Here is an 18,274-nt window from a genome sequence, read left to right on the forward strand (position 1 = left end):
AGACACCATCTGAAGGAGGGCACTGCACTGGGTTTCATGCATCCCAAAAGTTAAAGATCTGGAGGACTGCAGAGGCCAGTAGAGAGCTTAGCCTATTAAAGCCTTAGCCTTTATTCTTACTTATTATTCTTAATGTTAGATTTCATTATGAAGCACTGAGGGTGATTTTGTAGCTCTGATCATGTGCATTACCTGCCCAGACTAGTGGGTAGCTGTGTATGATGCAGTCAAGCATGTTTTATGGGTGAAGTGAAAGAGTGTATGGGCAAGTACCAGCACATTGCTGCAGCCACAGAAATGGTGTATGGCATTTGGAGTATGTTTGTGATCTTTAAAGTGTCGATCACTACAAATGGAAAATCTAAAGAGCTAAGCAAAGAGTGCATTATCGATTTAAACAAGTCAGGAGAGTCACTTGAAGTCATTTCAAAGGAGTTACAGGTCCAAAGATCAACTGTGCAAACAGTTGTTTCTAAGTATAAAGTTCACAGTTTCACTGCCATGATCAGGAAAATGCAAAGCTATTACCTGCTGCTGAAAGAAATCTGGTGCTCTACAGAAAGTAAATGAAATAATGAAGAAGGAGAATTTTCACCATTTTCTTTAAGACAACCTAAGAATCCATTCCACCAGAACAATCTTCTTAAAGACAGTAGCCCTTTTCACATAGACGCCACATTATCGTTGCAACAGTAGTTTGCCAATTCTCTGCCATTGTTTGTTCAGACAAAACAGAGCAGCTCCGGCATAAGGACGAACCATTGTGTAATCCTAAAGACACGTGACGGTACGCGTCGTGATGATGACGTCTGTTTGTTTTTTCAAGGCGTTATCTAGGCGTCAACCCCTCATCCTAAAAATGTATGGATTATAATCATGTGGATGCTGTTATGATGAGGTGTGGTTGAGATACAAATCCACCAAACATCCTATAAAGTGACAACGTTTTTCACTCTAAATTGCACAATAATATAATCGCCCGCAGTAAACAGGAAGCTGTCTGACGCTCTCACTCGCAGGGAAAGATGCTGTTTTCTAAGGTAAGTTCACTGAAGTCTCGGTCTGGAGTGCTGACCACCGCTGTCAGACCAACACACATTGTAACTTATTGCTGGAAGCATCAGCTTTCATCTACACAACAGTAGAAGCACACAAACGTTTGGATTTGACCTGCAGGCTACGTTTGTTGCTGGATGAACCAAAGCTGCCCTGTGTTTACCAAACAAGCTCCGGATCCAGAAAAGACGCCGTGCAGGCAGCTTCGCAGATTCCTTTTTATTGCTGTTAGTTTTAGGCTGTAAAACACTTTTTGTTGCTTTCTTTGCTCTGTTCTCATCACAAGCTTATTCGTACCTCTCCAGTCTGTGGAGCTTTAAGTGTTAGCTTAGCTCGCGCTAAGAGTGTAAGCGCTTTTTCTTTGTCTCTCTTTCTCTCTCTCTCTTTTTACTAACTCACATGTACACTTACAAACACATTGGGGGTTACACACATACACACTTAATCTCATGAGCCTGTTGGTGGTTACTAACCTCTCTATAATAATGGATTGGATTTGTATTGCGCTTTTCAAGTCACCCAAAGCGCCTGACAGGGTTCCAGGTTCAATTCATTCACACTCAGTCATACTGGTGGTGGTAAACTACGATAGTAGCCACAGCTGCCCTGGGGCAGACTGACGGAAGCGTGGCTGCCATTCAGCGCCTACGGGCCCTCCGACCACCACCACAAACATCAACAGTCATACACATTCACACGAGGCACATTTGATATGTGTGTCTGGTGGTGTCTCCCTTTCATATTCTACGTATGCCTCATGGTAGCACCTCTACCTTTGTGGAACAATATCCTGTGTGTATCCAAAAGTGCACATTAAGCCAACAGTGTTGTAATCATAGCAGTTATTCAATCCCGCTGTCCGTTCAGTTGACTACCCTTGGATGACGTATTCAGGTCCGCCATTTTTGAATTCAAGATACATGATCCAGCAAAATCATTGTCCTTTCTGAATTCTTATGAATGTCACCTCCCAAGAGATTGTGACCACCATTTTGGCTCTCTGCCATCTTGTCTCTTTGTCTACAGCCGCCACCTTGGCTTCTTTGTCTTTCTTTGTCTCTCTGCCCCCCATATTGTACAGAGCAGTTTTTCTGTGATTATTATCTCGTGCTTATGTTTTGTGATAATTACTGGTTGTGATAGTCGGTGCTCAGATTTATTTCCTTCAGTGTTCCTTTAATTGTAATTTTGTGAAAAAAAAAAAAAATGTAAATCACTGTTCCTGGATAAAGTGCATGTTCTGGGTTGTCAAAAACAATTTCCACTAGTGAACATCTTCAGGTGCACAGGGTATAGCATGCTGAATTCAACATTATGCCGGTGAAGAGCCCTTTTGCAGTCTTTAAATGCCTCTACCCATTTGCTGTTCCACATCACCTGTTTGTTCTACTGTGCAGCTTCCATGATGTTCTGGCAATCCTTTCAACGCAGGAAGCAGGCATTGATCGGCCAGCTGTTTTTGTCTCCAGCTGCCATCTGTGTCTCGAGCTTTTGACCTCGATCCATTTCAATTCCCTCCATTGGCAAAACAGAGGAGTTGAAATAAATTTGTTCAGGAAGGCAGTAGTGTCACTTTTCTCTGCCCTTTATGGTATGCTGTCAAATCTCAAATTATTATTATTGTTATTTGACCTGGACCTGTCTTCAGCTATAGCCAGCCGGTCTGTCAGTATCTTTATGTATGTTTTCTTAGCTACAGGATTAGCCTTCTTGCTAGCTTGTTCGTCTTCCAGCCTACTCACTCTTTTCTATCCTGTGGATCTAAGCCATGTTGTTGTACATTGGCTTTACTGGCTGCGGCCTCTTCGCTAGCTGTTGCTTCTTTATTCTATATTACTACAGGCAGCCAAACTTCATCAGTCTTCTAACATATTTCAGTTCCACTTACTTAACCTTTGTCCACAAAGTACTGATATATGAACGTGTTTGAGTATTATTAAAGGATATCAACCTTACAGCAGAGAGAGTGAGAGAGTGTTACTTCTAGGTTCTTCTTCCCCTGCACAATTTGGTCACATTTGGTCAGACCTATAATACATTCATTATTGGACCAAACTTTATGAATGTTTTTGTGACAAAATAGTTTTATATATCATTATTTTGTTTTCATATATATTTCTTCACTTTATGGTTGTCTTATGTTATATACTGTGTCAAACTATTTCGATGAAATTCACTGTGAAATGTACCCTTTTGAAATATGAGACCATACTTACTAGTGGTCTTGAGGTCTTACTTCTTATTGTGAAGTCATGAGTTGGCCTGTCCTGTAATCTTTGAGATGAGCCTGTTTTTCTTGCCAGTTCCCACAGCACATTTCTTTAAAGCTCTAATCTACTTGTATTACATTTATATTGTTTACACACGTGCATTGATTGATATCAGTGCATTAGTCCAGGTGTGTTTGATGGTACTTTGAAGGACGTCTGCGATCAATGGGCCACGAGAGTCCACAATCCTACTTAAGACAGCCATTGTCTTTTAAGATAACCTGATGAAGGTCTGAAGGATGAAAGTACTGAAATGTTGTTGTCAATAAAACTAATCGCAAGTAAAGTGGACAGTGCACAGGAGCTTTTTTCCGTAGTCTAATAAAACCCAGAAATACCAATTGTTAGGACCAACTTATTACCCATCATGACTTTGGTCATACATTAGTTTAGTTAATTACTTCCTTGATATTTCTGTGCTGTAATGTAACATGCTACCAATAAACCTCACAGAGAAGTCCAACTGTGTCTTCAGACTACGAGAACTACTATTTTAAAGATAGCACTTGATATGGATGCATTTAGATAAAATCAATTAAGTTAAGATATGTATGTATAAAACATAACATAAAATCAAAAAAAAATATCAGTAAAGATGCAAAAAATGCAAAAATGGTTAAAGAACACCATGAGGAATATTATTTGCTATTTCACATTACTTTTTGGTGAGTTGCATAATAAAGCTATGTTTTAGAAATAAAATATAGCTGTGTAGGTACAATATCAAATCTCAATTAGGCAGGTGTATATTGTAATTATAGTTCAAAATGCTCAATGATTACATCAATGAGGTTTGTCTCACGTTTTGTCCTGTAAGACAAAATTGAATATGCCTCATTACACATAGTTAACTGTTTGTAATACATGGAAAGACAGTAATCTAGAGACTGTCAGCTCTCACCTCGGACATCAAAGATATGTGCTACTAATGCATTTACTGCTTAACTAGTGACTTTCACCAGCCGTCTGCACCAAATATTAAGCCTCCATGATATTATTTTAACTGATAATGTCATTTTTATGGAGACACACGCGGTGTGCATTAGGGGAGGGCTGTATGTGCAGCACAGATACGCTGCGTTTTTAAGTACGCTACAAAAAAAAAAAAAAAATGCAATATGTGGCTGTCAGTCTTTATTCTGTGGTGCACTACCACAAATTAGTCAATTACTGGGAATACAAACCTTAGTTTGACTAAAAATCGGACCAGATCGGATTTCTCATAGTTGGAGTAAAACACCTAGATTATTCGATTGAGTTGAGTCACATTACTCCTGCATGTATACGTTCCATCAGATTGGATTGGATTTTGCGTTCTGCGCAGGCTTGAGATTTTTTTTCCTGGGCCGTGAGCCGAAAGTAGGACAGCAACGGTGTCTTTCTTCCCAAACAACCGCAAGCAAGAGCACCAGTGTGCATCTAGTTTGTATAATTGTCATGTACACCATATACGAAATGTACAAAGATGTAGCTTCGTCTTGCACTTCGTAGGCCATCTTTCTCGAATGCCAAGGCATTTTGTTGTTGCTGGTGACGTCAAGATGTCAGCCGGGGGTGGCTCTATTACCACTAGTTGAAATGGGTAAAGTGCCACCTATCGTACTGGGGTATGACATGTTCCAGCCAATAATTCGATTTTCTCACCGGCATGTATACTCAGACAATTACAGTTGTCTGATTGAGTAGCATAGTCATATGCTCTTACATGCTCTTGACACTGTGTATCATGGAGCTCTGAGGTTCATCACTGGTTTTAAAGCACTGACTCATCACTGTACGCTGTATGATCGGGTTGGATGGTCTTCCTTATCAATACGCAGACTGAGACACCTGTATATTCTCATCTATAAGGCAATTTTAGGTTTTCTTCCTTCTTACCTTTTGTCCTACATTAACCGAAGTAACGCTGAGACTTACAATCTTCGGTCTCAGGATTTGTTCTTGCTGTCTGTCCCAAAAGTCAGGACTGAACTGGGAAAGAAAGCGTTTAGGTTTGCTGCTCCCTCTGCCTGGAACATGTTGCAAAAAACTTTAAAACATAATGAGTTGATGTCATTGAACTCTTTTAAGGTGAAATTGGATGACCTGGAGGCAAAAACATCTGGTTGTAGATGTTTTGCCTGAGGCTGTTATTACTGTAGCTGACCTTCAAATGTTGCTGTTTTGGATGCTCAGTGTTTTTAATGTTTATGTCTACCTTGTGTTTGTGTGTATGTATGAATATGTTGCTGCCTGTCTTGGCCAGGACACTCTTGTAAAAGAGATTTTTAATCTCAATGAGTCTTTTTCCTGGTTAAATAAAGGTTAAATAAAAAAATAGTCGAACTATGGTTGTAATCTGACTAAACTGTGCATGTAAACGCACTGACTGTGATAGTTCCACTGCAATATCCAAATTTTGGGTTGCATATTATTGAAGGGTGGCTCTTGTGCATAGTTTTGTAGAAATTACCACAATTATAACATAATTCCAATCCTCCCCCCCAAAATAGACCACTTAAAGGAACTATTAAGAATCCGACCAAACATCAAAACCATACTACTGGGAATCCTAACTTACTAACTACGTCCCAACAAGAGACGTCAGGCTCTGTGTGTCATAAATATCATTATGTGAATCAGCCATTAGGCCATTATGTTAGTATTAATCAATCATAACAAAACCAACACTATTTACTAATCCACAGCGATGCAAACAAGTAACAAGTTCAAACATCAGCATATCCTTCTTGTGCAATAACCAGTCACACTACACAAGAAAGAGTCCTCAGCGGTTAGAACAATGGTTCTTTAAGGAATTGCTGTCACTCCAACTGCCATTCAATAACACTGTTACAATCTGAATTTACCCAAATTGTTACGTAAAACCCATTTGTGTCCCAATATATGTCTTGCACAATGAAAGTCATATGCACTCATTTATGTCCACCAATACCTGCTGCATCCCTTGCATGAAATACAATCAGACATATCCTTCCCAGCACGCATGGTCCCTCCACCAGGGTGCTACTGACCTTAAAGGCAAACTTGCGGGTGATGTTATCCAAAGGCTCCACTCCTCCAATTTGGAAACTCAGTAGGGGCAAACTTCCTAACACTGTGTCCTCCTTCTCATCTGTGAAGGAAAGATGAAAAGTTGGATCATATGAAGAATCAGAATAACAGAGAAAACAGAATAACAACCTGGTACATGTTGCAACTGCTGTGTTAGAGAAATAACAACGTGAGCCTGTTTATTGAACCTGCAGGATAAAAGACATCAAAAAGAGGAGGAGTGTCCAAACATGAGAATGTAATAACGGCTTCCCCCCTCTCAGTACAGTTTTTGCTCCCATGGTGACTGCTTCCTAGAATAGATATCCATTAGGGTCCAACATTACTGGCTCACACACTCACACAAACACCATGATCAAGTGGTGATGAAAAAAGGTACAGTGTGGAAGGGGAGAACCAGTACTGACAAAATAATGGAAGGAGGCATGAAAATTTTAGAAGATTGAAAAGGAATACGCTTCCTTCTCAGTGACCTCCTACCTCTTATTTCCCGAACATGGCTCTGTACCGATGCTGTCCCTACTGCTCACTGAGTGTGTTTGTGTTATGTGTGGGTGTGTGCATGAGCAAGCTAGGAAGGGGGAGAGAGAGAGAGAGAGAGAGAGAGAGAGAGAGAGAAAGAGAGAGAGCAAATGAGGGCAATGGAGCTGGTAGAGGAGGGGGATGGGAGGAGTAAGTGAGAGGGGGTGGAGCTTGTGCAGTTGTACAATATGCTGATCCCTGCTCTGTGTTGGTGTGTTTGCTTGAGATAATAATCAGCCGATGTGACTAAGAGTTGCAGGAATGTTGACCCACAGCCAGCTATACCTGCTGCTCGTCTGCACCAATGAGACTGGGACACATACACACATGCATGCATGCACAAAGGGACAGCAGGTAAATAGACACACTGCCTCTTTCCTCTTTGTGTCACCCACATGCCTTTGAATGATTTACTGATGTCTTCAGCAATTCATCCAGATGCTCTTGGTTTTATTTATCCAGATCAATATATGCGACCCTTAAAGTATGTCTTCTAATTGTAAGCTTAATAACTGTTATATGGCAATCGTTAAGTTGTTGCTTTGCCCATGGTCGCCTAAATGAATTAAGTGTATTTTTTATGTACCACTTGCTCCCATTATATATAGGTAGTTTAATCCCTGTTGGGCATAAAATATTTACTGTTCTATTTATTGGCTCAAGTCAAGTTTGCCTGGCCAAAAAAAAGTCACCAGCTATATTTAACTAAGATGATAGGAAAGAACACTTTATTAGATAATTACTGCAATGATTAATATATTTTAGCTTTCAACAAGTTATTTAACCCTAACTGATGCAGTGAGTAGCTCCTCATTGTGTGCTTTGATTCTCAAACACTGTCAGTGAACAACTCCTGCCTTCCTAGGCCAGTTTCTGCTTTAACTGACACTCCTACTCACTCGGCAAGCTCCTTAAAGATGGCTCTCCTCAATGTTAGATCCCTTAACAATAAAACCTTCATTGTTAATGATACGATAACATCACATCAACTTGACTGTATTCTCCTCACTGAGAGCTGGCTTGATGAGACTGGTAGCAAGGAGCTGATTGAAGCTTCACCATCTAATTTTTCATTTTCCCACTGTTCCAGATCTAACAAGAAAGGTGGTGGTGTTGCTGCCATTTTTTCAGATATGTTATCATGTAAAAACATCTCATTTGGTTTCTATTCTACATTTGAATATTTAGCTCTAATAATCAAATCTGTATATCCATGTCTAGTTCTCACAGTTTACTGCCCTCCAAGACTCAAAAAAGGCTTTTTATCTGAATTTGGTGAGCTTTTATCTAAAATTACTGTTGAATATGACTCAATACTTATTTCTGGGGATTTTAATATTCATCTTGATAATGCTACTGATTGTTTTGCCAACCAGTTCACCGACACATTATCAGCTTTTGGACTTACGCAGCACATTACAGAGCCGACACATAATCAAGGTCATACTCTTGACCTGGTTATCTCTAAAGGTATTGACTTAACCCCAAAGTGCATACTAGATGTTGGCCTTTCAGATCACTTTTGTATTTTTTTTAATGTTGTTCTGTTGACCGAATATGTACCTGGTTTAAAGCTAGTCAAAAGACGGGCCATTTGTGCAGAGACATCTGACAGGTTCATTGCTAGATATACAAACTCTGTTAGGGGTAGTAGTTCACAGTCTGGTTTTAATCTGTCCTCTCTATCCTTGTGTGACAATTTGGTCAATAATTAAAAAAATTCAGTGACACAGATTATGGATGATGTTGCACCTATGAAAACTAAACTATTTCTGGTAAAATAAAAGCACCTTGGAGGAATATGGAAAGAGTGAGGGCGCTAATAAGAACCTGCCGCAAATCTGAACGCAAATGGCGTAAGACTAAATTGCAGGTTGATTATGGTATCTATAAGGACCTGCTTAGTAAATATAATAAAGAAATTAAAATGGCTAGACAACATTATTTCTCTCAAATTATTACTGAAAACTTAAATAACTCCAAAGTTAGTTAGCACTATCGACAAACTGGTTAATCCGCTTAAATCAATTCCTGCTGAGTTCCACTCTTCAGTGAAATGTAATGAATTTGCCACATACTTTAACTATAAAATTTCCAATATTAGAAATAAAATTGTGGTTTCCCCTACTGATGGGTGTGACCACTTTCTTTCCACCCAACACGGCATTACCAGCACTCTTTCCAGCTTCACACTGATTCAGTCTAGTGAGCTTCAAGATGTGGTGCAGCAGCTCAGCTCTGCAACATGCTCTCTTGATCTAATGCCTACAAAATTGTTCAAAATTTTTTTTAGCTGTTTGATAGAGGATGTCCTTGAGATTGTAAACACCTCACTACATTCTGGAATCTTCCCCTCATGTCTCAAACATGCTATTGTAAAACCACTGTTAAAAAAGGGTAATCTTGATCCACTTATATTCAAAAATTACAGACCAATATCAAACCTTCCATTTCTGGGGAAAATTCTGGAAAAAGTTGTTCACCAACAATTATATAGGTATCTGTCAAACCACAATTTGTTTGATGTTTACCAGTCCGGTTTTAGAGTTAACCACAGTACCGAAACTGCCCTGATCAGAGTTGTTAATGATCTTAAAATTAGTACAGACAATCATAAAGTTTCTATTCTAGTTCTTCTTGACCTCAGTGCAGCATTTGATACTGTCGATCATGAAATTCTTCTTCAGCGCCTTGAACACTGTCTGGGCCTTAAAGGCACAGTTCTTCACTGGTTTTCTTCATATCTTACTGGAAGATCTTTCTCTGTGTCCATTGGTAATTATGAATCTGATGAGGTTGGCATTTCATATGGAGTCCCTCAGGGGTCAATTCTCGGTCCTTTGTTGTTCAACTTGTACATGCTTCCACTTGGGTCCATCATACAGCAACATAATATTTCATATCAATCATATGCCGACGACACACAGTCATACATTTCTGTTTCTACCAATAATCTAAACCCAATAAATGATCTCATCCAGTGCATCACAGACATCAGATGCTGGATGGTCAAACATTTTTTAACAACTTAATGAGGACAAAACAGAGATTCTTTTGATAGGTCCTAAGGCTCTGAGGCAAAATATTCAATCCTTGTTAACTCCCCTGTCTGTAAAACCATGTGAGCATGTCAATAACTTGGGTGTGATTTTAGATGCTGATCTCACCTTCCAAAGGCATATCTCTAATATTTCTAAGACTGCTTTTTATCATCTTAGAAACATATCAAAAGTTAGATGTTTCCTGTCTCAGTCAGACTCTGAAATGCTGGTTCATGCCTTTTTTTCCAGTAGACTGGACTACTGCAATGCTCTTTTTGCTGGACTGAAAAAGCTGAATTTACATAAACTCCAGCGTATTCAAAATGCTGCAGCCAGAGTACTAACGAAAACCAAAAGGTTTGAGCACATCACTCCTATTTTATCATCTCTTCATTGGCTCCCAGTAAAACAAAGAATTGATTTTAAAATACTTCTTATTGTTTTTAAATGTTGTAATGGCTTGGCTCCCTCTTACGTTGCTGACATGCTCACCAAATACACACCAGGGAGATCCCTCAGATCATCAGATAAAGAGCTCCTCACTACACCCAGAATCATCTCCGAATCAGCTCATGGCGCTTTCAGCCACTATGGTCTCACTCTCTGGAATTCTCTTCCACATAAAATACGGTCTGCTACAACAGTGTCTTCTTTTAAAAGTAAACTAAAAACATATCTTTTTTCGCAAGCTTTTAGTTAAGTTTAAAGAGTGTATTTTAATTCTGTCTCATTTGTTTTAAGAATTCTTTTTTTTTTATTATCATCTCCCTTTTTAAATGATGATAAAAATACATTCTTGTGTGATTGTATAATGTCCTAAATGTTTTTATTCTATTTTATTTTATTTTATTTTATTTTTTTTATCCTATATGCTATTTTATGTTCTACAATGTATCTTTGTTTTAATTTCTTGAAGCACATTGAGTTTACGCTTGCCGTATGAAATGTGCTATATAAATAAATTTGACTTGATTTGACTTGACTCATTTCTTTAAAAAACGTGTTGGAAGACATACCGTCGTGGAGAAGATGTCACTATATCCGAAGGGTCAAATTATTGGACTGCATTAAGCAGGGAAAACAATTAAGGAGATAGCTGAAACTACACATTAAGGTTTTATTAAAACCTTATAGTGGTGAACAATCAATTTCAAGGAAGATCATGAATGATCGTGATCAGAGAGCACTTCAACGTTTGGTGAAATCAAATCGTAAAAATGTACATCAACATGAGAATTCACAGCTATGTTTGATGTGAATGTAAGAGCATTTCCACATGCACAATGTGCAAAGAAATAACACTGGAAACTGGAAGTAATGAAAAAAAGGTCATGTGGTCAGATGAGTCCAAATTTACCCTGTTTCAGAGTGATGGGCGCATCAGGGTAAGAGGAGAGGTGGATGAAGCAATGCATCCATCATGCCTAGTGCCTACTGTACAAGCCTGTAGGGGCAGTGTTTTGATTAGTGCTTTCTTCAGTTGGTCAGGCCTAGGTTCAGCAATGTCATGTGCCCAAAAAAGCTGACTAACTTAAAAAACTGAATGATCAGGTTTTGATGGCACGGGCATATTGCAAGTTGACAATGCCACGATTCATCGGGCTCAAATTGTTCCAGAGTGGTCCAGGCAGCATGAGGCATCATTGCTGCCTGGACCACCACCTACACCAGACCTTAACCCCATTGAGAATCATTGGGATGTGCTGGAGAGGACTTTACACAAAGGCTGAGCCATCATCAAGTCAACATCTTGACTGAAAATTAATGCAACAATGGAAATATATGCTGTGACATTGCATGAGCTTAACAAAATTATGCCACAACGAATTTGTGCTGTAATCAAAGCTAAAGGCTGGGCAATGTATTTTTAACAGTTTTTATCATAAATAAATTAGACTTGGACAGTGTGGACTCTGCTATATACTATGCTGGCTGCATATATGCAACATTTATTATTGAGTGTTTTCATAAACATCAACTATTGACAATCTGATTTCGCTGTAGCAAACAAAATATTGTGTACGCTACCAAAACATTACTCACTATTGAAAATGTGCTCTAATGTGCTTTTTGTCAAAAAAAATATAATGAGTAACCAAGATGTTATGATAGTGTTGGTTTAATGTACGCTATATTAAATCAAATGAATCATTGACTTCATATGATCAACTATTTTTCTCATGCTGTAAAACTGTTGCACCTGGGTAGAGCCACTCAGTGTAGACTAGATCGAACATATCATTTTCAGTGAACAGAGGCTCATGTTAGCTCGCATACCATTGTTGACAGATAATAACACTGACATTTAAAATGTCCCCTCCTGTTCTCACTGAAGAATAGACAGGCCAAGTGGACAGAGTTTCCTCAACCTTTTTATTATCCAAAACAGTTTTTTCTTTTCTGACTGCAAAATATTAACATTTCTTTATCAAGTTTTCTCAATTTGTTTACATCTAAGATCATGTGGAAAAAAAAAATCACGTGAGCTGCCAATAACCATCAATTTTCATACCATGGTTTATGTTTAATACAGTATATTAACATTAAGACTGGCTTTATTTATCTCAGAAGGGGAAATTCACTTGTTCCAACACAGTGCTTCCCCTTTATGCATTCTGCAGCGGTGCTGCAAAAAAAAAAAAGACATGATTGTTGTAGGTTTAATATCACGGGCAAAGGCGAATTTAAGTTGCACACAGTGAAAGCACTATACCCTAAGTTGTCTTGAAATAGATTATTATTGTCATAATTGCTATTTGTATAATTTCTACAAGTCACAGTGTAACGCCTGCCAATGTAATAATGGCCACAAACGTAATAAACTACAAACTTAATAGGCGCTGCCTACTACAAACGTAATGCCGTTTTCCCACAAATGTAATAATAACTAATACGTTTGCAGGGATTTATTACGTTTGTGGCGACATGAAAATCTTAATTGTAATAACTTCCCACAAATGGAATAATACAGTGAATAAGGGTCGTTGTGGTTGTTGTTCTTTTGTTTGCCTATACACCTACTAGCCTACTACTGACAGTGGGTGCAGAATCCAGCTGCTGGCTGTCGCTCTGCTATCACACAACGGATCCCCACAGTGCTGAAACAAAGAAGCCCTGACCCACGCATCACTACCTGCAAAGTCTAGTGATTTTCCCCATCCACTCAAAAATGTGTTTTTCCTATTGTTCCTACACTTGAATGTTTAAGATTCAAGCTTTTTGGATGATGGATATTATTATTATTATTATTATTATTATTATTATTATTATTATTATTATTATTATTATTATCATTATTACACATAAAACACACACACACACACACACATACACACACACACACACACACATACACACACACAGCAAGTACAACGGTAATGTGCTGGGTACTTTCCTGGTTCTTGGTGCTTTAGCAAAATTGTTGTTGTTGCATTCATGCCAGTAAAGTGATTTTGAATTTTATTCAATTAAAATTAATAAACCTTTAAATTCTTGCCTATAGACTGATAAGTGTTGTGTTTACAAAGTAGCAATAAATCCAGATTTCTTCAGATTTTTATTGCCAATCGGAATTTCAATTTAAATGTCAGGCGATGTGTAAGAGCCACATTTAAGGTTACTTGGCCTATTCCTGTTTACAGGATATATTGATTATTTGTGATGAATTATTAACTAATAACATTGAATTTTATTTGTAGCAGTATAGGTGAGCGATCCTTGCTCCTCAGGTGGTGAGGGCGGAGCCAAACCTTTAGGTTGAAAAGGCTGACAGAAGACGAGGGATTGGCAAACACGGAAGCAATGAACCTGTCACTAACTGGAGCATTATGAATGAAACTTCGTACTTTGCTTTACCTTTTTGTTTTCATATTTGGACAATAAAGTTCCGTTCCTCTTGAAACACAACCAGTGTTGGGCATGTTACTTAAAAAAGTAATTAGTTATAGTTACTAGTTACTTCTCCCAAAAAGTAACCAAGTTAGTAATGGAATTACTCCACTATGAAAGCGACAAGTTACCAAGAAAGGTAACTATTGTGTTACTTTTAATTATTCCCCCTTTTGAGCTTGGCATTCATTTTAGCTACTTGGCATCCATGTATTTAGAAAATGTATTCCTGCATGGCGGACTGGCACCTGCTCTCCCCAATATTTTTTGCCAGTGAGTGTTCTGAAGCTGTTGATAACAGGAGCATGTTCTCAACAACATACCTGCCTATCATTGCATTCAGTTCAGTCTGTGTCAAGTTTTTGTGAAGCTGGAGTAGAAAAATCCAGCTGTAGTTGCTTGGACAGCTCCGTGTCCTTTGTTAGTGAAGCTCACGTTAGCCAAACTTGTCCTGCTGTCATCATCAACAGTGTCAACAACGGTGTTTTTGGCCACTAGTTTTGTAGAAATGTGTTCAGGTCAGAGATGATTCATTAGATCAGAGTTGCTTACAATGGAAGTAGACAAAAGAGATTAAAGTAGTGTCTGTACTTCCACTTTGAAAACGCCAACTTTCCCTCCGGACTCGCCATTGCTGCAGCTCACCTCTACTAGTTTGTGTGTGTGAGGCTGCTGTGTGCGTGTGTGGTTTGTGTGTAAACTGAACACTGCCACTGATTTGCCCCATGAAGCGCTGAGCTAGCAAATAGTGTATTTTCCTGCTAGCTAGCTAACTAGCTAAATAACTTTGCTGGCACAAGGTATGTCCTTTTCGCCTGGAAAGGCCCCATTACATGAGGTCGTGGTTTTATCAAAGCTGGGTGTGGTAAAGAAGCTGCTGGCTGGAACGAGTGAATTTCATTCTTATACGCGTTTTACAGAGTCTCCCCCCCACCCTTTTAGCTCCACGCCTCCCATTACAAGTCACTGAAGTTGAAGTCCTTTGAAGACTTAGAATTTATGATTGTATATGTGTATTTGTGAACACAATAAAACCATGGTCATTTTTGAAATAATTGCTGTCATAAAAGTTTTCGCACTGCTGCCATGAGGTGTATTTTGAAAAAAAAAATAAAGAAAAACGATGCGTGTACTCGATGCGGACGACCGCGCGGCCTCTGTGTAACTTACACACACTCGGTTTCACTCAAGTCTTCACATCGACCTGTTTTAAATGCGACACCGAGCTGACACGGTATGCTGGACTTGGAAACCTCAAATGTCTGCGGACAGTGCGTGCGGGTCAGCGTCGCTCACAGTATGGGTGCAGTACGCCCGACTTTATGGGAGCCATAACTGTGCTGGAGGAATGCATTGGTCTGTGTGTAGCCGGCTGTGAGTCAGGTGTTCAGGGACCGTCTGCAAATTGCAACATTAAAGCAAAATCTAATTTATTCAAAAGGTACATTTTATGCATGGTAGAGTCAGAAACATAATATTGCATATCTATTGATTTCTGCTGTCTATACTATCAATTTGGAGAACAGTTTTCGCTTTTGCTTGTTAAATTTATTATGAACTACTTTGAATAACTTTCCCTTTGTAAACTGTAGTGTAACAATAATGTCACATCACGTACACCAGCAGTCACCCCGGTCTAACCAGCAGGTTATGTCATTAGTTATGTACTTATTATATAGAAAGTATAACTTTCTGTTGTTTGATGAAATTGTGACCATAGCGCTATGTAAAGTGAGTCACTGCTTCTTGTCATTATGTTTCTGTTTCCTTTTAGACTTGAACAGGAAGTCAGCAAAATTGGGAAGACGAGAGACAACACTTTGGTCTTCTCTCTGTGAAGCATGTATCTAAAATTCTTTGGAGACTTAGCAACTCGCTACCTCACAAAGGAGAATTTCCACTACATGCGTGTTGCGCAGAGCCATCTTGGTAGTATGTTGCTGAGACCCATGTTGTAGCTATCCAGAACTGCTGGTACAGATAGTTTGTGCTCTAGTTTGCAACATCGCAGCCCCACTTACTGTACAGCCCTGACCTGCAAGGACCAGCAGAAGCCAGTAACCTAGTCAGATGACAGTGATCCCCATCAGCACCTTGAAAACCCTCCTATGTTCTTCCCTTAACCACAAGATTCCAGTTGTTGCCACCATGAGTGATACAGTATTGTGCGTAAACGATGAAAGTCTTGCATTTTAATGTTTATACAAACTTTGCAAGACTTGCTTTACACATCATTATCTTATTTTTGTTGCTACAGAGGCGACAAGCCAACTGAACCAGAATAACAAGTAACAAACCCTCATTTCAGCATCAAATAAGCAACACACATAGAAGCAGGCATCTGAACTGGAGGATAAAATGAAATGCAAACCTTTGTAGTAGAAGAGAGATCTGTCAGTGAGGACGAACCACCTCTTGTTCCACTGCCTCACTCCACTGCTGGCCTGCAGAAACACATGTCACAGTCTCATCAATCATTGAATTTCCCCCTATGAAATGGGACAACTCATCAAGACCCTCATTCGTAATCAGTTTATGTCAATGGTGTTACATTTTGACCAGACGATTCCAACTTTAAAGTGAAACTCTCGCCGAAAAGCAACCGAGGCTTTATTTGTGATTGTATATGAGTCAAACCTTCGTGTAAAAGCATAATTACGATGAAAGAGGCACTTTTAAGATTTACTATAGTTTCGTTTTCGGGCAAGCTCATTTTCAATGGAGTGCTGGGGCACTTGTACGCTAGCATCAAAATCTGTATTTTTATATAAGTTTACTAACAACTTAAGCTGCATCTCCGGCACGCTGCCGTCATGGCAGGAAAAAAGTGTCAACCCCGAGCAGCAGCAGTATGCAGCAGCTAGCTTGAGTTGTCCAAAAACCTTCTTTTTATTAAACTCTGTGCACACAAACAATGTTCTCAATGCTCATGTTCGTGTGTAGAGACTCTGGGCAAAGTTTCACTTTGTGTTGCACCTTCTTAGTGTTTTAAATATAGCGATTTTGATGCTAGCGTACGAGTGCCCCAGCACTCCATTGAAAAACAAAACTACGGTAAATCTTTCATATACAATCACAAATAAAGCCTAGGTTGCTTTTTGGTGAGAGATTCACTTTATATACGTTTTCCACTGTAGGGATTTTTCTTGCCTTACTGTGGCAATCCTGGTATTATAATCATGTCTTGCAGTTTTATCTGAAAGAGATAAAAAAGCATGGGCGCTAGCAATTTTTCACAATCACACACTATAATCAAGTCATTAAATTAATCAGAATCAGAATCAGATAAAAAGAACAACGCTTATTTACTGCTAACCTGAGCTATGGTTTATATGCTTAACATTAGAAACCCATGCTCCAACCCTGTCAGTGTGGACTGATATGGAACAGCGATATGAAGTGCAGTTACTTAACTTCTGACTGGTGTCATGCCATCAAAGAGGGGAATGCAATGTTGAAATATATCAAAATGTGGGACTGGCTTGCACAAATCAGCAATAGCAATGTAACGTTAGCAAGCAAGCTAGTTAGCTTCCAAGACATTAGCAAACTTTTCATAATTGTTTGACACTCTCTGCTTTTTTACATCATCTCTCCAAAATGCTGAGAGGCACCCCGCAGTCAGTCTCTCTCTTCCAAAACCTAGGCATACCGAAATTCAAAGAAAACATATATACAAACAAATACAAAAAAAAATTACAAATTACAACTAACCCAAAATCATGTTGTTACAAATAACCCAGACTCTTATAGTCATGAACTAGCTTACCTTACAGCTAACAGCTAAAACATTAGCATGAAGGACTTGCATGAAAGATATCTACATAGACACACAAAAAGTGTGATGTGTTTAACTACAAAGCAGGCAATGCTATGACAAAAATAAAGTAAGTGAAAAAAATACTTTTGTACCTCAAAATGATTCAAAATTGCTGCTGTCTGCCACACGGTGCTACTTTCTCACATGTGAAATGAGGACTAAAATGAGCATGTACAGAGTGAATTAGGTGATTTATAACTTGTTCCTGATTGGAGAAATTAGAAGTGTTACAACTGACCCGTGTTACAACCATTCCCATTCTCCCCTACATACTTTGCACTTTACTGCTTTTTGCACCTCTGGTTTGATGTTAGCTGCATTTTGTTGCCTTATGAACTTCTACTGTGCACAATGACAATTGTAGGATAGTATGTGGGCCTGACATGGGCAGTACCATAAATATATAATGTAGGAGACACTGCTCACACACTACTTTCATATATGATAATTAATCACTGGAAATTAATATTACACTCGTTAAAGGGGGCACCACCTCCGTGTTTAGTTATTGGAATAATCCGGAGGACATTATTCCAAACACCTAACTGTACCAGTTAGCTTGGACAGTTAAGAGTCCATTCAAAATCAATTTATTCAGTCTCAATCTTCTGAAGTAGTGAATT

The 18,274-nt window shown here is 38.9% G+C and overlaps 1 protein-coding gene across 1 annotated transcript in view; it reads right to left on the reverse strand.

Moving 5' to 3' along the window:
• The window catches only part of plekha6 (pleckstrin homology domain containing, family A member 6), a 164,941-nt gene that overhangs the window by 81,381 nt on the left and 65,286 nt on the right, over positions 1–18,274 (reverse strand). The window contains 2 exon segments of the mRNA XM_030421348.1: positions 6,341–6,441; positions 16,203–16,275. Coding sequence (XP_030277208.1) covers positions 6,341–6,441; positions 16,203–16,275 — 174 coding nt within the window.

Source organism: Sparus aurata, chromosome 6 (genome assembly GCF_900880675.1).
Source record: "Sparus aurata chromosome 6, fSpaAur1.1, whole genome shotgun sequence".
In the NCBI taxonomy this organism is placed as follows: domain Eukaryota; kingdom Metazoa; phylum Chordata; class Actinopteri; order Spariformes; family Sparidae; genus Sparus; species Sparus aurata.